At 39.3% G+C, this 22,477-nt stretch overlaps 1 protein-coding gene across 1 annotated transcript; it reads left to right on the forward strand.

The window, feature by feature from the left end:
* Nucleotides 1-4,853: 4,853 nt before the first annotated feature.
* Nucleotides 4,854-5,430, forward strand: LOC141600878 (uncharacterized). The gene is made up of 2 exons (XM_074421137.1): nt 4,854-5,094; nt 5,195-5,430. Exons 1-2 carry the CDS (start codon nt 4,854-4,856, stop codon nt 5,428-5,430), a joined length of 477 nt encoding a protein of 158 aa, XP_074277238.1.
* Nucleotides 5,431-22,477: the final 17,047 nt, after the last annotated feature.

Here is a 22,477-nt window from a genome sequence, read left to right on the forward strand (position 1 = left end):
CTTAAAAACTAGCGCTGACCGGAGGCAACCCGAATTGTATACATTTTGTAATTTAGTTTATGAACTTTTTTAGTGTCTGTTTGTTTTTATTGCCTTATAGTTTTGTACTTGTTAACGTGTGTTTATGAAATTATTGCGTGCGTGATCCACCCTTTGTTCAAAAATTTGTGGTTATTCTTCAGATATTATTCCAGGGTGGGTCAAATTTACGACTCTCACACACACCAAGAATAAAACACGCTGAATATACGAGGTACAAAAGTCGATCGACTGAAAAAGCTTGTCGATCGACTAAACTGAAAGTGCCAGTTTTGAAAATAGTCGATCGACTAAAGCGCAGATGTGGACTATTGAGAAAACGCTGATCGACTACATCACCAGTCGATCGATTGTTTTGAAGCTGCGGGTGTTTGTTGAAGTTAACATAAGTAAATTTCTTTTCCTTTCTTTCATTCATAAACAAAAAAAAAAAAGAAAAAAAAAGGGGAATTGAAGTAGGCCATCGACGAACACAACAACCGTCTTCCCCTTTCTCTCTCTCTTTTTTTTTTTCAATCCTCTTGCTTGTTTTTAGTGTAATTTTCTCCTAATTTCCGTATATACCTACTTCACACAAGTAAGTTTCCCCTTCACTAAATCTCCTTTCCCCTTTCGTTTCAAAGTTTATAACCTTTTTTCAATCAATTAATTTCGAAATTAGGGTTTACAAATTTGGGGGTTTTCTGATTTTTGTGTCCAGTTCGTGTTTATTATGCTTAATCAACCCTTTGTGATGTTTCAAAACAATTAATTTCGGTATTAGGGATCGTCTTTTTGGACGATTTGGGGAAATGGCCTGTGCAATTTTGTGCGGTTTTTTGGTTGTAAAAAATGCTAACGTATTGTTTATTGTGTGATAGTTTCAAAAAGGACGGAGGTAAGAGAAGACAGGCAGTTGGACAGTCTTCGAGGCGCGAGACGGTCAGCAGTAGCGGCCTGGTTTCACAATTACCATATACTGATTTGGTAATTCTTGAGCCCATTGATAGTCTACCTGACTATCCCAAGGTACATTTTACGACATAAGCTCAAAAAGACCATTTTATTATGCTTACCCATTCTAATATTACCCCAACGCGTTTTCTAGACCGAGAGAGTCTACTTACTTTGGGGTTTATCAGTCAGTGTTTGACCTTTTGAATGGGACGGGTATGTCGGGGATGTACACTATGCGAGAATACACTTATCTTGTGCCAACCCTTGAGTTTTTTAGTTCTTTCCGCTACTTTGGAGGAGACTATGACAGGGACCTTGCCGGAAATTGCGTTTATTTCCGTCTTTTTAACCAAGAATTTGCAACGACTTTAGCCGCTTTTAGTGGATACCTTGGTTTGTACTGTGAGGGGGCATATAACCCCCCTAGAAAATTAGTCCGACTTATCTGGGGGATATTTCGAACAACTTTTAGTTTGTACACCACCCCCAGGTCCGTTTCGGGATCCGTTTGGTTGGTAACACCAATTTTTGTCGGAAGGTGTCAAACAATGTCAACATTGATGAGTTGGGCATTTTAGCTGGGTACTTGAATATCGATAGTGGTACGCCCTTTGTTCTTAACATAGCCTCTAGGACCTCTCAGCATTTCCAGAACATAGGGGATGGGACTTTGTCAACTATTGTTTGTGGCGAGTTAGTTACTCATTTGGCCCGCTGATTTTTTTTCGACTTCTCCCGAGGCATGTTGCATCTAGGTCATGAAGATCTAGTCACTTTAGACTGTCTTTGCTTGATGAACATTCCGTATATGATTGATGTGAACTAGATCCTACTGATGCATGCCAATTTCGTACCATTTTCCCCTTTATTTCCTTGCTTTTTGGCTCATTTAGAGGTGGTCCACGAGCCTTATCTCGCTATTTTGTGCCCTTGATCCCGTACTATCACTATTTTACTCGTTTGTGTAGGAATAAGCCGGAATTGGATGAATGAAGCGAGAAAGAAAGAGATTCGAGTCAAAGCAAGGAGGAAAAGAGGAGGAGTTTGATGAGAAAGGACTCTCTACCGGTAGGCCAGCAACCGGTCAGCCGACATAGAGCTCCCCCCTATGCCTTAGTAAAATTTGAAGACGAAATTGGTGCCAAATGACAAATACCTCGCTACCGGCAGAGGTACCGGTAGCTGGCCTCACGGTAGAGAGATCCTGGAGATCTTGAAAATGAAGAAAAGAAGGCAAAAAGGTGTTCCCTACCGGTAGGCCGGCAACCGGCCAACCGACAGGGACACCTCCCGCTATTGAAGACTCAAGAATTGAATTAAATGGACAATATCTCGCTGTCGGTATGGGCACCGGCAGCCGGTCAGCTAGTAAAGGACCTCTCTACACGCATTCTTACCCACTAACCTCATTTGTAACCCAATTTTTGGAGATCATATATATACCCCTCTTCATTAAATCATTGGACACACTACCCTAGATATTTTCAAGCACCTAATATTTTTTCAAACTTTGTCAATCAAGCCTTAATCTTTCCTTAATTAAACATTAATCCTCTAGTTAATTAGTATTAATTTAGTGTTACTCAATAGTTTACATTTGGGTATTGGATTGTAATAGAAGATTTTGAAGAATTCCTTCTCTTATCTAATCAAAGACTCAACCTTTCATTTATGTTGGTATAATTTCTCATCTTTTCTAGTCTTTACATCAATTGTTTACGTTTCTATTTCTCTCTTTGTTATTGTTATAAATTATATCATGTTTTCCATCTTACTTGTTTATGTTTCATCAATTGTTTACAATTTCTTAAGAATGATGAGTGAGTAGTGACCCCCTAGGGTTTAGGGGGATCCTAAGTGGTATTTAATGGAATAACTGGGGGATTAATTATTGGGTTTTGGGTAGAATTGTTAGTCTACTTGTTCATGCACATAAGGTGTTTGTGGGAGTGTGTGAGTGAAAGCTCACACCTTTATTCATTGTTTGCTTAAATGCTCTATAGATGAAAGTTTGTAGGGTGTTTTGATAGCATGATTAAGTTGAGATAGGATTCTTAATGATGGTTATGTGTCCATCTTTAGGGAGACTAAGAGATTGAGTTTCTTACCTATTCTAATCACTACCCAAACCCGTTTATTTACCCTTGTTTAACTTACCTACTTAGGGGAACCCGAAGACCCTAGTTTAATATAAATCGTCTACATCCTTAGTTTTATCGTCGTTTTAGTCGCTTAAACTACTTTCATAAACTTCAAACCCTTTCATTGTTCGATTAAAATAGACCTAGAATGAATTATGTAGAAACCCACACCATCCTCGTGTTCGACACCCGATAAATACTACCTTTTATCAGAGTTTATAAATTATTTTGATAGTAGGAAATGACGACTAAGATTTCTACTTATCAAATGGCGCCGTTGTCGGGGATGGCGTTAGGTTATATTAGTTTGTTAAAGGTTCTAGCTTTAGTCTTTTCTTGTTGTTTGCTTGTTTATGTAGTTTGCTAGTTTCTTGTCGAGTGAGTGTGATTTTTGCCTATCCGTAGTGTGTAAAAGCACTAGGAGTCTTAACGGTTTTATCAAGTTGCATGCCTAGGAGAAACCACCAAGATTTGCTCTTTAACTCCGACCCCGAGAGGCTCTTTAGAACCTTAAGGACTAGGACCATTGCAAGGGTTAGGAATTATCCTCAAGCAACCTTAGACCAAGCAAACTCACCTACCCAACCTACGATTGAAACCGCAACTCAACTACAACCAAACAACACCATTGAGCACCTACTAGAAAATCCATTTCACAACTTCCTACTCCCAAATACTCTACCACAATCACCACCCCCTCATATACCAAACCCACCACCATAAATGGCGGCTTTACGTGATCATAACCACCCCAACCATAATGATGCTTGTAACCCAATTAACTTTGGCCCCTTGGCCCCGAAACAATTTAGAAATGCACCCCGCCCAAGTTGGCTCGATAGAAAAGGATTATTTCAGTGGGAATATCGATGAGGATGCTTATGCCCACCTTAGGAAATTCAAGAACAAAGTGGGCATGATGAACGAAATGGAGTGTCTATGGGTGACACTTCCCAAAGTGAGATTATGAGGATGATGAGGAACATGCAAATGCAACATAGCCAAAACTTGGCTAATTTCAAGATTACTAGTCAACAAGAAAGTACTAACCAAAGAATTGCTCACCAAAAAGAAACGAGAGAAATGGAGGCTCGATTGGCTTCTCAAGCGCTAGCAAATCCTCATAGACCACCCGATGGTTTGTTAGCTCAAGGGAAAAGCTCCAAATATGCTTCTACTAGCCACCAAGCACATGCGGTTGTTTTGAGAAGCGGAATAGAGCTTGAAGACCCTTACAAACACCTTAAAGTTGAAGTTGATGTGGATCCTAACAGAAAAAGGATGGAAATGAATGGTGGAAGGGAAAGCCCACCAATGACACCATCGGCAAGGATGAGTGAAGCAAAGAAAGGGAAGAAAACAAGTGAAGTGTTTTAAAGTAGGGAAATACAAGTGGGAAATGAAGTTTATGGTTTAGTTGAGGATCTTCCTTATGAGGAGGAAGTGGGTGAAGATGCTACCGAAGAAGTGCTCTTGCAACCCACCACAAAGGTAACAAAGAAATCAAACCCTCCAAAGGTACACTCCGATTCTTAACTTGTCACCCATATTCCTTACCCCTCAAGAGCAATAAAGAGTAGTTAAAACTTCAAGTATGCCAAGTTTTGTGACATGCTAGGGAAACTTGAAGTAACCCTACCCTTTACCAAAGTGATTTTGAACATGCTAACTTACACAAAATTTTTAAAGGACATCTTGACTAATAAAAGAGTCTTGGGTGACCAAGAAATTGTGGCAATGGAAGAAGCATGTAGTGTTAATATCCTTAACAAGATGCCCATTAAACTTTATGACCCGGGAAGCTTTTCAATTCCTTGTGTGGTTGGTGGTGTCTTGATATCACGAGCTCTTTGTGACTTCGGAGCAAGTGTGAGTGTTATTCCTCTTAAAGTTGCAAAGAAAATTGGTATTCATAGTCTTGCTCCTACTACCATGACCCTCCAATTGGCGGATAAGTCTGTCAAGCGCTCTTTGGGGGGTGCTTGAAGACATACCCGTCAAAGTTGGAAAGCATTTAATCCCGACCGATTTTGTTGTCCTTGACATCCTGGAGGATAGCCATACCCCTATTATCCTAGGTAGGCCATTCTTGGCTACCGGAGGAGTACTAATTGATGTGAGAAATGGGCGGCTAACCTACCGGATTGAGGGTGACAATGTCGAATTTAATCTTCCAAATTTGATGACAGGTCCCAAAGTTGAGAGAATGTGTACTATAGAAGTAATTGATGAAGTAGTGGAATTGGTGGCTCGGGAAGAGTCGGAGATGAAGGAAGCTTTTCAAATCTCTCTTTATGATGAAGAGATGGAATAAGATCATGTGGTAGATGATGAACTCATGAAGAAGGTGGAGGGACTACTCCCTCCAAAGGTACAACTCAAGCCTTTACCTCCCTCACTCAAGTATGCCTTTCTTGGTGAGGGGGAGTCTTATCCCGTGAATATCAAGGGACTAAGTCCAAACTTGTGCATGCATAGAATTGTTCTAGAGAAAGGAAGTCAACCAAAGGTTGAAGTTCTAAGGAGAATAAACCCCAAAATGGCCGAAGTTGTGAAAAATGAGGTTTTAAAATTGCTAGAAGCGGGGATTATTTACCAAATCACGGATAGTAAGTGGGTGAGTCCCGTCCATATAGTGCCCAAGAAAGGTGGGGTCACTATGGTGGAACAATAGGATGGGAATCACATGCCTACTCGTCCGGTGACCGGGTGGCGGATGTGCATTGATTATAGAAAACTAAATGCCGCTACCCTCAAGGACCACATCCGCATCCCCTTTATCGACCAAATGCTAGAAAGGCTTGTGGGGCACGCCTACTATTGTTTTCTTCATGGCTACTCCGGATTCTTCCAAATCCCAAGCCATCCATCCGGAGGACCAAGAGAAAACAACATTTACGTGCCCCATAGAAGTGTATGCTTACCGGAGAATGCCATTTGGGTTGTGTAATGCACCCGGGACCTTCCAAAGGTGTATGGAGACTCCTTTGATCATAGCCTTGTGAATTTGACTAATGTTTTGAGGACATGTGAAGAGTACAATTTGGTTTTAAATTGGAAAAAATGTCATTTCATGGTTGAAGAAGAAATTGTGCTTGGTTAAATAATCTCCAAGCGGGGCATTGAGGTTAATGGAGCCAAAGTAGCGGTCATGGAATATCACCTCCTACAAATCTGAAGGGAGTGAGAAGCTTTCTTGGCCATGCCGGCTTTTATAGGCGGTTCATCAAAGACTTTTCAAAAATAGCCAAGCCGTTAACCTCACTTGTCCTCAAGGATGCAGCATTTGAATTTAATGAACTTTGTCTTGAGTCATTTCTTAGGTTGAAGCAAGCTTTGGTATCGGCTCCTATTTAGAACACACTTGGTTGATGATGCCAAGTCTCCTTATTATTTGATTATTTGTTCTTAGTTACAAATATTTAGTGATTGAAGCAATCAAATAGACTCTCAAGGAGGTATAACATAATCAAGATGAAGCCAACAAGAAGTCAAGACAATGATATGATCCTACCTTAGTCGAAAATTGTAAGAGTAAGTGTAACATTCTCATTTTCGTCAAGTGGCTGCAAAACAATGCAACAGTGCACTGCATGTGGTTTCTGATACTACCGTATGGAGGAATGTTTATACGAAAAGTTTAAGTGTTAAAATCTTTACAAATTTCATATTCTCAAAGCTTTAATATTTGAATCTTCAGAGTTTGAAAACAAATATGAAATTTTAAGTGACTAATCTCCTTTGATAAAACCTCTAGATTTGTGCATTTACCTTTTACCAAAATGGTACGTTGAACTTGTCAAAGTTTTAAAGCTAGAAAAGTTTTTTGCCAATTTGGTAAAGTGTCACATGTTGAGTGTTTTGGGAAGAGTTTTCTGATTTTGATCAAAGACTTGTGCCTCAAGCTTAAAGCCTAACATTTACCATCATTCAAAGGCTGCCTATTTTATATCGGATTTAATTAACCTAAGTTGTACTTCTTAGTGATCAAATCCATTATAAATAGTGTGCCTTAGCTTCATTTATTTCTCAAGGCTTTCCAAAGAATTTATTTTAAAACTTTGCAAATCATTTGCGTATTTAAAGCCTTGTTCATCAAGCATTTGCAAAACGATTTTCAGATTTTAAAAGTCTTCATTGGTTTTCGAAAAGTTGTAAACCTCCAAGTATCAGTTTGCTGCACTGTGACATAATGAGTTTGTTCTATGATTCTCATGTTTAAGTCTTAATCGTGATCTCCATGTTCATTAAGTGAACTCTTGAGATTCAAAGACTCTGTAAACCTGTGAGATAGAACATATAAACTCTTGAAGCGGAGTAGCTTTAAGTTTGAGTGCAATCGGGGTAGATTGGCGAGTTATTTTCATTGTAAGGGTTTAGTTGCTTGAGTAAATTTCTAAACAAGCAATAAAATAATGGTTGGACGTAGGCCTCGGAGTAGAGGCTGAACCAATTTTTAAAATATCGTTTGTTTGTTCATTTACTCTTACGTTCATTCACTTTGCTATTTCTCGTTCATACTTATTTAAGTTCTGTGTCACAGTCAGCTATACTGTGACATAATATGGCTATACTATCTTGTGAACTTACATTCTATTAAGTTTTTCAAGGTTTGTGCTTTAGGGTTCTTTACTTAAGTTATCAATTAACTAAGTTAAGAACAAATTTAAAAAAAGGTACACCTAATTCACCCCCTCCCCCTCTTAGGTATTTATCATTCCTAGCTCTTCAATTGGTGTCAGAGCCTCGTGCTCTTGATATTGGTTAAATCCAAAGAGTTGATCCTATAGTTATGGACGATTCAAAGCACACTAAGTATCCCATTTTCAAGGGAGAAAACTATGCTTGGTGGAAACACCGCATGGATCACTATGTCAAAAGTGCGGACTATGAATGTTGGTTGATCATTCAAAAGGGTCCCCTCAAAATTGAGGTGACTAATGTCGATGGCACTAGTAACCTAAAAACTGAGGATAAATATGTTGAGGCTGATTATAGGAAAGTCGAGAAAAACTCTAAAGCCATGTCCATCCTTCAATATGTCATTGGTGAACAAGAAATTAATCGGATATCCGGATGTAGCTCGGCCAAGGAAATTTGGGACACCCTAAGCCTTGCTTATGAGGGAACGTCACAAGTCAAAAAAATACCGTATTAATCTTCTCATGCAACAATATAAGATTTTCAACATGGAAAGAGATGAGTCAATTAATAGTTTGTCCTCACGTTTCTCTAGTATTGTCAATGACCTCAAGAGTTTAGGCAGAAATTTTGAATCTGAGGATTTAGTCCGTAAAACTCTTCGTAGCCTAACTGAAAAGTGGCAACCAAAGGTTATGGCTATTGAGGAAGCTAAAGACCTTTCATTGCTCACCCTTGATGAACTTATGGGCTTACTCATGGCTCATGAGTTAACCCTCATGAAGCGTTCTAGTGAAAGCTCTAAAGAGAAAAGACTCGCTCTTAATGCTCTCTCAAGTGATGAGGAGAATGAAGATGATGAGTTCGTAATGTTAACCAAAAACATTGTTGGCGTGATAAATGGTCGAAACTAACAAAGGTATAGCAACAATGCTAACAAATGTCGCTTTCCTAAGAAAAGATCGAGTTCTACTATTGCTTGCTTTAAATGTGGTGACAAAGGTCATCAAATCAAAGAATGCCCAAAGAGGAACGACATCAAATCCAAGGAAAAACGTGACTTTGCTAAACGTGGTTACAAAAACAAGGTAATGATTGTCATTTGGGGTATGTCTGATTCTGAAGAGGACGATGTCCTTGAGGAATAATTAGACGCTAAATTGTGCATCTCTTCTGGGTCTTTTAAGGATGATTCCAAACCACCAAAGAAAGAAAACATCAAGTGTCTTATGGCCCATTCAGTTGACTTAGATTCAGATTCAGACAATGAGGTAAATAAGCTCAAGACAAAGGTTTGATCGTTCTCTAAAGATGATACCATCATCAGGTACCAAAAATAAAACCTAGACACACTAACAGAAGCTAACAGTAAGTAGGTTCGATCTCCACATGGAGATGGGAAAATGTCAGATTTAAATAAGTCCGTCAAGGTAACCAATTTTGGGGTTTTAGTTGGTTGTTCTAATCTAATAAGATCAAAGAAGAGAAAGAATGCAAGTGAGTAGATATAAAGCAAATAGAGAGAAAATAGCTAAGACAGTCGGTTCACCATAATTTCTAGTCATGCAATCTAAGTCTCAGGTCAATGCGAGTGATCTATGGGGCAATGAATATCTCCCTCCAGTCTCAATTCACCCTAGAACACAAATAGCTTAGCTTCCGCCCTCACTAAAGTGCCCTAATGTTCGATACGAGTCTCACCCTTCCCAATCTTCCGATCTAGGTCAAGGTTTACTGTGATTTATTAACTAATTGCGTCGACTCAATTAGACAAGAACAGTTATAAGTAGCGATTAACAACATGGACCAAACTAGCATCAAACCTAATAATTTAATATACAATTCCCTTAAAATCATGGCTCCCCTATGTCTTAGCAAGGGAGTTTAGCTATGCATTATCATTGAGATAGCAATAATCATACATAAGCAGGAGGAATTAAACATGATAACAAGTGAATAAAAGATTGATAAAAGCAATTGTGAGTAACGAATGAAAGAAATAAGAGCAACAAATGATTAAGATTAAGAATAAAGAAAGAGTAAAGGTACCGATTAGAAATCGTAAGATCCAAGCAATAGTTCCAGAGTAAGAGTATGAGAGAATAAAAAAAAGGAAAAGAAGAAGTGTCATCCAAGATATGACGAAGTAGAAGAAGAGCTGATCAACGTAGTACTAAACCTAGCTTATATCCTAATTATGACGCCCATCTCGAATTAAGGCAACAACACGCATAAAAAGCAAAGTCTCTCGATCGAGTGAAATGAAACCACTCGATCGAGGACAAACCTTGAAATTCATCTCGATCGAACATAAATGTTGTTCGATCGAGTACTCCTTGTATCAGCCCTTTCGATCGAGCAACAGAACAACTCGATCGAGTGATTCTTCGTTGGATAAAGCATTCGATCGACCAAATAATTAGTCAATCGAGCTATATTGGCACACAGGACTCTTTGGCACCTTCCGAGGTTAGCTCACGCGTCCTTAGGTAATGATTCCAAGCTCCGATTCCTTATTCTCCAAAATGCATGCAAATGAGACACGTTCAGGCTCGGTTTTGCTCCTTTCTGGTCCGTACCTTTAATTTACACAAGACAAACCAAAGTAGACTATTCAGGGGTATTTGTAACCAGACACCATGTAAATAATACAAAAATGCGTGTAAAAATGAGGTAAACCTTATATAAAATATACGCATCAAAAGACAAAGTTTGTCTCCTTCTAGACCAATTCATCGATAAGTGTCGTGTCCAAACCAATAAATTAGAAGCTATGCAAAATGAAATTGAGGACATAGCCAAAGAAAATGTTAACTTGAAAGAATGTCTAAATGGGGTTGATCAACCTAGTTCATCGTTGAGTCTTGAAAAGGCAATTAGAAAGCTTCGAAAATAAAATCTGTTTTGAGCCAAGAAGGTTGATGAAACTCATATAATAGAGCACTGCACTGTTGTATCCGTTTCCAACAAAGAAAATGTGTCGTCACTAACTCAAGAACGTGATCAACTTTTGATTGACTTAGCAAACCGTGAAAGTGAAAAAGACGATCTTGTCAAAATTGCTAAAATGTTGAATGACGAGTCACGTCATGTCAAAAGTGCTATAGATCGAGTGCAAAAATTAAACAATGACCTTCTTGCTCAAATTGAAACCTTGAAAAAGGCTGAGCTGGCCCATGCAACAGATGTTGCTACTGTGGCACCTGAGTCGAGAAAAGAAATTGAGACTCTCACAAAAATTGTGTCTTCATTAACTAAAGAACGTGACTCTCTTCTAGCTAACCTCACCATGTGTAAAAGAGATAACAAGCAACTTGAGCAAATTGGCTTGTTACTTAGTGATGAAGTAAGGCATGCAAAACAAGCCTTCGACAATGTTGGTCAACTAAATCTTAACCATCTTGCTAAAATTGAAACATTGACCAAAGAACTAGATGAGGCTAAGATGTTCTACTTAAAATGGAAAGGAAGTCAGAATGTTTTGGAGTTTCTTTTAAAACAATCACAAGAATACGAAAAATTTGTAAAGAATTCTGGACTTGGCTTCAAATACAACAGTAACACGCACTATTGCACTCGAAACCAGGATCCAAGCAAAACTGACTTTCGAAGAAGAAAGTACGCTGGTATTCATAAATATATCATTTGCAATCACTGTGGTAAAAAAGGTCATGAGTTTAATGGTTGCGAAAAGAGAGTCCATGATTTGGAAAGAAACACTAAAATGGCTAAACAAGTTTGGATTAAGAAAGAAGGAGTCAAGAAAGTTGTTGTCAAGAAGGAATCCAAACTCGTTTGGGTTCCTAAACTAAATGTTTGATTTCTTATAGGCATTAGTGAGAGGCAGCAACAATTGGTACTTAGACAGTGGATGCTCGTCATATGACGGGAGATGAAAGCCAATTCCTCTCGCTAGAAGCCTATGATGGTGGCATGGTGACTTTTGCCGACAACAAAAGAGTGAAATCATTAGTATTGGAAAGGTTGGTAAGTCAAAATCACTATGCATCGACAAAGTGTTGCTTGTCAAAGGGTTGAAACACAATCTCTTGAGCATTTCACAATTATGTGATTGAGGTAATATTGTTGAATTTCTTGCTAGTGAATGTAGAATAATCAATGGAAAAACTAGAAAGATCATACTTGAAGGTAAACGTGTGAAAGATGTCTACATGACCAACCTATACTCATTGACAAGTCAAACCTTACCATGCATGAGTGTTCAAAAGAATGACCCTTGGCTTTGGCATAAATGACTTGGTCATGTTAATACTAAAACACTTAACACCCTCAAGAGACTTGATCTAGTAGACGACATTCCTAACATCAAATTCGATTTTAAATCACTTCATGATGATTGTGTCAAAGGAAAACAAGTTAAATGCTCCTTTAAATCCAAAAAGGTTGTTAGTACTTCCCTACCTCTTGAACTCATTCACATTGACTTATGCGGTCCCATGCGCGTTGTAAGTAGAGGTGGAAGTCGCTACATTTATGTCATTGTAGATGACTTTACTAGATTTATTTGACTTCTTTTCTTAATTTCTAAAGATCAAACATTTGATGAATTACTAATTTGGGTCAAAAAGGTTCAAAATAAATTTGGTTATAAACTTGCCTCATTGAGATCCGACCATGGAACCGAATTTGAGAACTCATAATTTGAAGCCTATTGTAATGAGAATGGTGTTAGCCACAATTTTTCAGCCACAAGAACCCCACAACAAAATGGGCTTGTGGAATGAACGAATCGAACTCTTGAAAATATGGCTATGAGCATGCTAATTAGCTCTAAAGTTCCAAAGAATTTGTGGGTCGAAGCCTTTAACACATCTTGTTATATTTACAACCGTGTCATGATTAGAAAAATCATTGAGAAAACTCCCTATGAGTTACTACGAGGAAGAAAACCTAACATCTCACACTTGAAATGCTTTGGTAGTAAATGCTTTGTGCACAATAATGGAAAAGATAACCTAGGCAAATTTGATGCTCGTAGTGATGAAGAAGTTTTTGTTGATTATTCCGATCATAGTAAAGCTTATAAAATGTATAACAAGAGGACTATGAAAATGGAACAAAGTGTTCATGTAATATTTGACGAATCTAGTCTTTTTGTCTCAAATACACAGGTTGATGAAGATGATGATGATTTTGTGATTGAAATGACACGACGTGATATGGATCAAGTGGTGGAAGAGGCTATGTAACAGTTAGAGCCACTGTTGCTCGAGGATGATGGCCAAAATTTAGGGGGAACTAATCACCCTCTAAAACAATAAGATGCTAGCCCATCCAGTGGGAATGTGGATGGTGAAGAACAGACCAAGCAAATAATGAATGAACCACAATCATCCGCACCAAACAATTCCCATGCAACGGTCACATCCACTGTGCCATAAGAACAAAACGATCCCTCAAACTCACTTGTCCCCAGAAAATGGAAACACCAAAGCTCACATCCTTTATCAAACCTAACCAGTGGCCTAACATCTGGAATAAAACCAGATCATCGCTCCAAAATTTCTTTGCATACGATGCATTTCTCTCTCAAATTGAACTTGACCATGTCATAGTAGGCTTGACTGATGAATACTAGGTGACAGTAATGCAAGAGGAATTAGAGCAATTCGAAAGAAATAAGGTATGGCATCTTGTCCCTAGGCCCTCCCAACATACTGATATTGGTATTCGGTGGGTCTTTCGCAACAAGATAGATGATGTTGGAGAAATCGTAAGGAACAAAGCTAGACTAGTGGTGCAAGGTTTTAACCAACAAGAAGGAAACGATTATGACAAAACCTTTGCACATGTATCTAGGCTTGAAGCCATACGAATGCTTGTAGCTTTTGCATCTTATCAAGGCATAAAACTTTTTCAAATGGATGTCAAAACCGCATTTCTAAAGTTTTTGTCCAACAACCTCTGTGCTTTGTAAACAACGAACTTCCAAACCATGTTTTTTAAACTTCATACAGCACTTTATGGCTTAAAACACGCTCCTAGGGCCTGGTATGATAGGCTTTCAAAGTTTCTATTAGAAAACGGTTTCTTGCGTGGTTTCGTTGACAAAATGTTGTTTATCAAGTCACAAGACGATGAATTGTTGCTTGTGCAAGTATATGTTGATGACATTATTTTTGGAGCAACTAACAATGTCCTTTATAAGTACTTTTCTGATTTAATGACTTCCGAATTTGAAATGAGAATGATGGGAGAACTTGGATTCTTCATTGGTCTTGAAATCAAACAAAGTGAAAAAGGAACAATGATTCATCAACAAAATTACTTAAGGAAATGTTAAATAAGTTCGGGTTGACTACTTCTAGTCTTATGCCTACACCAATTGTGTCCAAAATCAAGCTTGATAAGGACAAAAATGGTAAGGGCATTAGTGAGAAGGTATATCGAGGTATGATCGGTTCATTACTCTATTTGACCGTTAGTCAACCCGACATACAATTTAGTATGTGTGTGTGTGTGTGTGTGTGTGTGTGTGTGTGCCCGTTTTCAATCAAATCCTAAGAATCCACATTTCAAAGCCGTCAAACGGATTTTTAGGTATTTTATTGGAACACAAGGGTTATATCTTTGGTACCCAACTCACTACGAACTTGATCTTGTAGGATTTTTGGATGTGGATTATGCCGGTAACTCGTTGGATAGGGAGAGTACCTCGAGTATTGCTACATTTCTAGGGCCATGTATCATCTCATGGGGATCTAATAAGCAAAATACCTTTGCTTTATCCATGGCCGAAAGTTAGTATATAACTGCCGCTCTTTGTTGTGCACAAATTCTTTAGGTACGTCAACAATTGCATGATTAAGGTATTACGTTCGAAACTACTTGTTGGGGCTGGTGTCCGTACAAGTGTACGTGCAATGACGTTATCCGCACTCACTGGAGGACACAAGCTCCAACAAACTTGTAGGGAAATATCCTTAAAATTCCCATAAATTTTAGGACTATAACGTAGATTTAGCATGTGATTATTGTCATAAAACATAAATACAAGAGAAGCGATAAAGGTAAAGAATTAACCTCGGGTCCTAGTGCAATTCGGCAAAATGAACAGAAATCAACGTAGATTTCCTCCTAATTGTTGCACCCAAGACCGTCTGAGAATATGCCCTTGTGCTAGAATGTATTCTCTAATTGCCTTGCAATATTGAGAGAATTTGTTGTGAGTTTTACGAGATGTGAGATCTAGGTTTCACAGGAAATTTTTCCAAAACCCTAGTTTTGTGTGCAAAATAAATTGTCTAGGTCACAAAGGAGAGGAGCTCTCCTTTTGTGTGTTTCGGCCAACCGTGGGTTTGCATGGGGAAGTGGGCTTCCACTTCCTCTTAATTTTACCTCGTGGTACGGCTCGAAAAATGCTAAATGTATATGACACGCTTCTATTATAAATTGTCATCGGTTATCGGTTATTAAAACATCAACTAATAACACGGATTAGTTGAAATATTAATACATGTCCGACAAAGACGATATTGTATAATTAATTCAATATACATCAATTTAAATATAATCGTTTATATTTAATTTACGAATTAACTGTTTAATTCGTTTTAGCCATTATTATTTAATCTGGATTAAATAATTATCTCAACATCGCGTTTGACTAATTATTAGTCAATGACTCCGACTAACTGCTTAGTCAACTTTGGCATCAACATGACTGTATTTTCATACCGTCACATCTCTCAAACGTGTCCTATAGGTGTGACTTTTAGGGACCAGTTGATCACCGCCATCTGTATGACCATAACGTCAAACTTATCTAGCAAGCCAACCGTTATTGATAAACGTGGACCAATTGATTATAATACGAAAGTATACCCTTTGATCCTTTTAGAGATTTATAAGTCCTTGCACTAACTGTAGAGGACACCAGCCCCAACAAGCTCCCACTTGTCCGTACAAGTGTACGTGCAATGACGTTATCCGCACTCACTGGAGGACACAAGCTCCAACAAACTCTCACTTGTCCGTACAAGTGTATGTGCGATAACCGATTCTCATATTCATTTAAAATTTCTCCCACTCAATGTAAAACAATTTGCAGATCTGGATCCGCAAAGGTCGTATTTTACAATCGATCAATATCAAGAGTGGTTTCCCGAGAGAGAGTAACTCAACCGATAAAACGATTCGTATTCGAGCATGGCCATGCATTTGATTCTGACTCCTCGAGTGGCCCTGAGAAATATCGAGTACCTGATAAAGGCTGAATATTTCCTTCAACTCGACTCCTTCCGATCTAAGCACAGCATGAAATGACCCAGAAAAAATTTACTTGGCCCCCTGTTACGGATGACCGTGAGAAAGAAACCAAAGTCACCCAAAATATGCCTTAGTCTCAAGAGACAGTCGATAGTCAAAAGAATCGACTCTTAGGATCACCATGGAGGTCCTATACACGACCTGGCACCGAATGTTATAAAACATTTAGGACTCCACGTCGATGTCACAATTGTGTCCTACGAGATATCCATATAAATCGCCTCTGTGATTGGTCAGTCAACCTTTTGACTTATGGCTCGTTGAACCCACCATCAACCAATGTCACAAAATAATTACCTTGAGTTATCAGCTCACGTGGGCAATTAAGGACCAAAAATATAATGTTTGTTCAGTTCACTTTGTGGTGTTCAAAATTGTCGTACAAAACCACATGAAAAACAAAATATATAAATATCAAAACGATGATGTCGTATAGAGTACATAAGAGAATGAATCTAATCCATAAAAGAGTACTACAACTCAGGAACACGTTTAATTCCCATGGAATTAACATGCCCTTCATGCTTATCTTGTCGTAAATGTTTAGTGAGAGGATCTGCTATATTATCATCTGTAGCAATCTTTTCTATCACTACTTCCTTTTGCTCCACGTAATCTCGGATTAGATGAGCTTTCCGTTGTACATGTCTAGACTTGTTGCTAGACTTAAGCTCCTTAGCTTGGAAGATGGCACCTCTATTGTCACAATAGATGGTGATCGGGTCATTCGAACTAGGTACTACAGATAGTCCTTGTAAGAATTGACGCATCCATATCGCTTCCTTTGCAGCTTCAGACGCGGCATAGTACTCGGACTCGGTCGTAGAATCTCTTTGTAACACTTTGTTTGGAACTCTTCCGGTGATCTGCAGCGCCATTAAGAGTAAAAACGAATCCAGATCGAGATTTTGAGTCATCTCGATCCGTTTGGAAGCTAGCATCTGCAGAATCGGTTGCGCATAGCTTTTGATCGCCTCCATAAGTCAATGCCCAATCTTTAGTCCTCCGTAGGTACTTAAGAATGTTCTTGACAGCCATCCAATGTGATTCACCTGGATCTTTGTTGGAATCGACTTGTCATACTCAATGCATATGCCACGCCCGGACGTGTGCATATCATGGCATACATGATTGATCCTATAGCCGAGGCATAAGGAATCCGTGTCATGCGCTCTTTCTCTTCCGGTGTCTCTGGTGCCTGAGACTTACTCAAATGCACCCCTGGAGCCATAGGAAGAAACCCCTTTTTGGAGTTAGTCATGCTGAATCTCTCTAGGATCTTGTCTATGTAAGACTCCTGACTGAGAGATAAAATACGACGTGATCTATCTCGATAGATACGGATGCCCAAAATTCTTTGTGCCTCACCCAGATCTTTCATCTGGAAATGGTTCTTCAACCATACTTTTACCGAAGTTAAGAGAGGTATGTCATTCCCAATCAGGAGTATGTCATCGACATACAATATTAGGAAGACAATCTTGCTCCCACTCGACTTGATATATAGACATGGTTCCTCGACCGATCGAGTAAATGCATTTTCTTTTATCACTTGGTCGAAGCGATGATTCCAACTCCGAGATGCTTGCTTAAGTCCATAAATGGAACGCTTAAGCTTGCACACTTTCTTAGGATGTTCAGGATCGATGAAACCTTCAGGTTGTACCATGTACAACTCTTCCTCCAAAAAACCATTTAAGAAGGTGGTTTTCACATCCATCTGCCAAATTTCATAGTCATGAAAAGCGGAAATCGCTAAGATAATCCGAATGGAACGCAGCATGACTACGGGTGCAAAAATTTCATCGTAGTGCAAACCTGGTACTTGGGTGAAACCTTTAGCAACTAGTCGTACTTTATAGATATCTTGTTGACCTTCCACAGAATGCTTTATCTTGTAAAGCCATTTGCATTGAAGGGGACGAACCTTAGCAGGTAAGTCAACAAGATCCCATACGTTGTTCTCATACATGGAGTCCATCTCGGATTGCATGGCCTCAAGCCATAGTTTTGAGTCAGAACTGGTCATGGCACCTTTATAGGTTGCGGGTTCACTACTCGTTAAGAGTAGAATGTCATCTATGTCATGTTCCTTGACCATACCAATGTATCTGTCCGGAGGAATAAAGACTCTTCCCGACCTCCTAGGTTCCTCAGGAATATTCACCGCAGCCGGGATTGAAGGAATTGGTTCCTCCAATGGTTGCTCGGTATTTGGTTCTGGAATCTCCGACAGGTCGAAGGTTCTATCACTCTTTGCATTCTCGAGAAATTCCTTCTCTAAGAATGTCGACCGCCGCAACAAAAACACGTTGTTCGGTTGGCGAATAAAAGTAATGACCAAGTGTTCCTTTAGGATAACCTATAAAGTATGTCTTGACCGATCGCGGGCCGAGCTTATCCTCGTGTCTCCACTTGACATAAGCCTCGCAGCCCCGATGAACATAGTATGATGGCAGTTGGGTACGAACCCGTATAAAGGACAAGTTAGGGACCGTTCCCTTCCATAGTTCATATGGAGTCTTGTCAACAGCTTTAGACGGACTTCGGTTAAGTATTAGAGCAGCTGACAGAAGAGCATAACCCCACAATGAGTCAGGCAACACGGTGTGACTCATCATGGATCGAACCATATCAAGTAGTGTTCGATTTCTCCGTTCGGACACACCATTCAACTGAGGTGTTCCAGGTGGAGTTAACTGTAAGGCAATCCCACAGTCTTTGAGGTGTTGATCAAACTCGTGAGAAAGATACTCGCCACCACGGTCTGAGCGCAGTGTTTTAATCTTTCTACCCAAAGAGGTTCGTGCACCCGACTCGGTATTCCTTGAATTTCTCAAAGGATTCACTTTTGTGCTTCATTAAGTAGACATAGCCATATCTACTTAAATCATCCGTGAAAGTGATGAAATACCTATAGCCTTCTCGTGCGGTGATTGACATAGGTCCACACACATCCGTATGTATGAGTCCTAATAGGTCGGCAGTGCGCATTCCAACAGCTTTGAAGGAAATTCGAGTCATCTTACCGATGAGACATGATTCACACGTGCCAAATGATTGAAAATCAAAGGCCGAGATAGCTCCATTCTTTATGAGTTGTTTTACGCGTTTCTCATTAATGTGTCCCATACGGCAGTGCCATATGTATGTTTGATCTTTGTCACCGACCTTTAACTTCTTATTCATTACGTGTAATATTTCGGTGGTCTGATCTAAAACATAAATTCTGTTCATGGAGACTGCCTTGCCATAAATCATATCGTGTAATGAGAAAATGCAAGAATTATTCTCTATTACAAATGAAAAACCAAGTTTGTCAAGTGCAGAAACTGAAATAATGTGTTTAGAAAGACTGGGTACATAATAGCAGTTATATAAAAATAACTCAAATCCGCTAGGAAGCTGGATCACGTATGTTCCCCTCGAGACGGCAGCCACTCGTGCTCCATTCCCAACACGCAGGTCCACCTCACCCTTTACGAGGGGTTCGATGTTTCGGAGCCCCTGTACATGAGTACACAGATGAGAACCACAACCAGTATCTAGTACCCAAGTTCCGTAACTTGCGTGGTTAATCTCAATCATATGAATAAAAGTAGAAGAAGAAAAAGATATACCAACAGGTTTAACGCGACCTGCTTTTATGTCCTCATGGTAGACAGGACATGTACGCCTCCAATGCCCAGTCTTGTGGCAGTGATGGCATTCCATGTTTTCGGTCTTGCTCTTTGTCGCGCCTGATGAGTTTCTTGCCTCACCAGGCCCACTCTTACCTGATCCCGACTTCTTAAACTTCGGTTTACCTACCGCTAGGTCGGCCTGAGCTTTGCCCTTACCCTTGCCCTTGTTTGACACAACGAGAACATCCTGTTTCAGGCTCCCACTGAACTTCATGTCCTTCTCGGTCTGTACGAGAAGGGAGTGCAGTTCATGGGGACTTTTCTTCAAATCATTCATATAGTAATTCGCTCTAAAGAGCGCAAAACCATCGTGGAGTGAATGAAGCATGCGGTCAATCACAATGTTCTCGCTGATTTTACAATCAAGCGCCTCCAGTCTCTCGACATTCTCAATCATGCTGAGAATGTGTGGACTAACCGGTTGGCCCTTCTGGAGTCTCGCATCAAAGAAGCGAGTGGTATGCTCATAGGTCACGATTCTCGGTGCTTTCGAGAATTCCTTAGTGAGCGTGGTGAAAATCTTGTTTGCACCTTGGGCTATGAAGCGTTTCTGCAAATTGGATTCCATTGCAAAAATGAGTACGTTTTTAATCGCACCCGCTTCCATGACGAAGTCGCTATACTTGGAGACTTCGTTAACTCGAGCCGTGGGGCCAGGGGGGCTGGCGGGAGGGGCTCGGTCGGATACTTGAGCTTCCCGTCAGCGGTGGCGGCATTCCGTAATGCCGCCTCCCATTCCGTGAAGTTTGATCCATCATTCTTGATCTAGTAGACCGATTCATCCGATTCATAAAGATCCGGCCAGGACTCACGGTCCAATGTGGCACTTGGCATTGGGTCATCGAGGATGCCAGCCATTATGTTATTAGCAGTTTAAAAAAACGTGATCTACGCTGAAAAAGAAAGAAAAACAAAAACGAAATAAGCAACTCATCGAGGTGATTTAAGTCTATTTAAAATTCATTTTAATCGTGTAGACTCATTGCACTTGCATAATTGATCTCCCTCAAGAATAATACAAGTGGTCCCAAGACTCAATTTCCGTAAATTGATAAGCCAACTGTTTAGCTAGTTCTTCCGTAAAACCTCTTGGTCGATAGATTTCCGTAAATCCTATCTATAGTCCACCATAATCACATGATCGTACGAGTGACCATAGTGTTGAGATAAAATAAGTCAATCAGTTCCAACTTACCCGACGTAGAAGGGGTCATATTATGCCTACCGACGAAGAAGGGATTCATTGGAGTTTGACCTATAAAGACTATTCTCAATTTTTGGTTATACGAGGAAGATCCCATCAACTTATTTTTAATTCATTTTAAGTGAACAAATAACTAGCATTACGTGAATGAATTAACTTAGGTGATGGCTTAAAAAAATCGTGTGACATAAGAATGTCATAGAAAACTAACGCGTGACCTCTATATGAGTCAGTTTTCATGCAATTATTAGGTGGTTTGGTTTTTAGGCGGAAAATGATGCAATCTATCGTTACGATAAAATAAATAAAAGAATGCAAAAACGTAAATAAAAATTCCTAGTGTGGCCTATCCTAGTAAAAAGAACATAATACAACTTTGGAATCCACCGTTGGACCCGAGAAGCTTGTCTTGATGTTCCATCTCTTTCATGCAGCGGGAGTGAGCATCCGGTCTCCATCTTTGGTCTTCTCAAAATTACAATTAAAATTTACAAAATATAAACCTATTTACATTCTAAATAAAAACTGTAATTATAAAAGAAAAACCAAAACGGAGATGCGAGATCTCAAAATACAACCAAGACCGTGTTCCATTATTACGGTAACACGTTCTACTAAGGCCACACTAAGTTACAACCGATTGTAAAAACAAATACGTAATTAAAAGCATTTAAAGCATTCAACAATAACGATAAATAAAATGCATCAACTAAATCAAATTTATTCGTGACATAATTCCGTAATTATGTTAAATTTATCCAAACCACCAAAGACAATTAAAATTATGTGATAAAACCGATTTAATCAACTTAATTTTAATTCATTACAATCCGTTACTTTAAATCGTTTTAAAATAACTAAATGGTACGTGAGTGAACCGTTTCACTATCAAGCGAGTGTACAACATCCGTATGATGTACATTTTATGGCCAAAAGAGAATTTAAAACAAAAAGAATAAAATTCAATGCTGCCAAAACGAAATCCCTCGATCCAGGGACACAAGTTCTCGATCGAGGAACAAAAAGGGTCGATCGAATGAAGCTGCCATTCGATCGAGAGGTTGCCAAACAGTAAGTACTCGATCGACAGGACTTGAGGTCGATCGAGGACTCATATTAGCAATACTGCTCGATCGAGTACGAGGATTTCTCGATCGAGCAGTGGGGTTTTAAAAGAGGTCGATCGAGTGAAGCATGTGCTCGATCGAACGAAAACAACACTGATAGAGGTCTCGATCGAGTAGAAAATTGCTCGACCGAGAGCAAAACATGCTGAAACTTTAAAAACCCTCGTGAAAACAATTGGTAAAACAAAAACCAATGCAATTTTGATCTAAAACGCATAAAATCAATTCTACAATTGACAAAACTTATCATATTGCTATAATCTCCGTATAAAATAACAATATGCAAAAGAACAAGTCAAAAACAAGATCAGCCGTGTGTATACATGACACGGTTTTCAAGAACTAAAAACAACCGAAATAACAATTCCAGCCGCACGGTTTTCTAGACAAAAACAAGATCGTTTCAAATCGTTTTTA

This window comes from Silene latifolia, chromosome 9 (assembly GCF_048544455.1).
Source record: "Silene latifolia isolate original U9 population chromosome 9, ASM4854445v1, whole genome shotgun sequence".
Classification (NCBI taxonomy): domain Eukaryota; kingdom Viridiplantae; phylum Streptophyta; class Magnoliopsida; order Caryophyllales; family Caryophyllaceae; genus Silene; species Silene latifolia.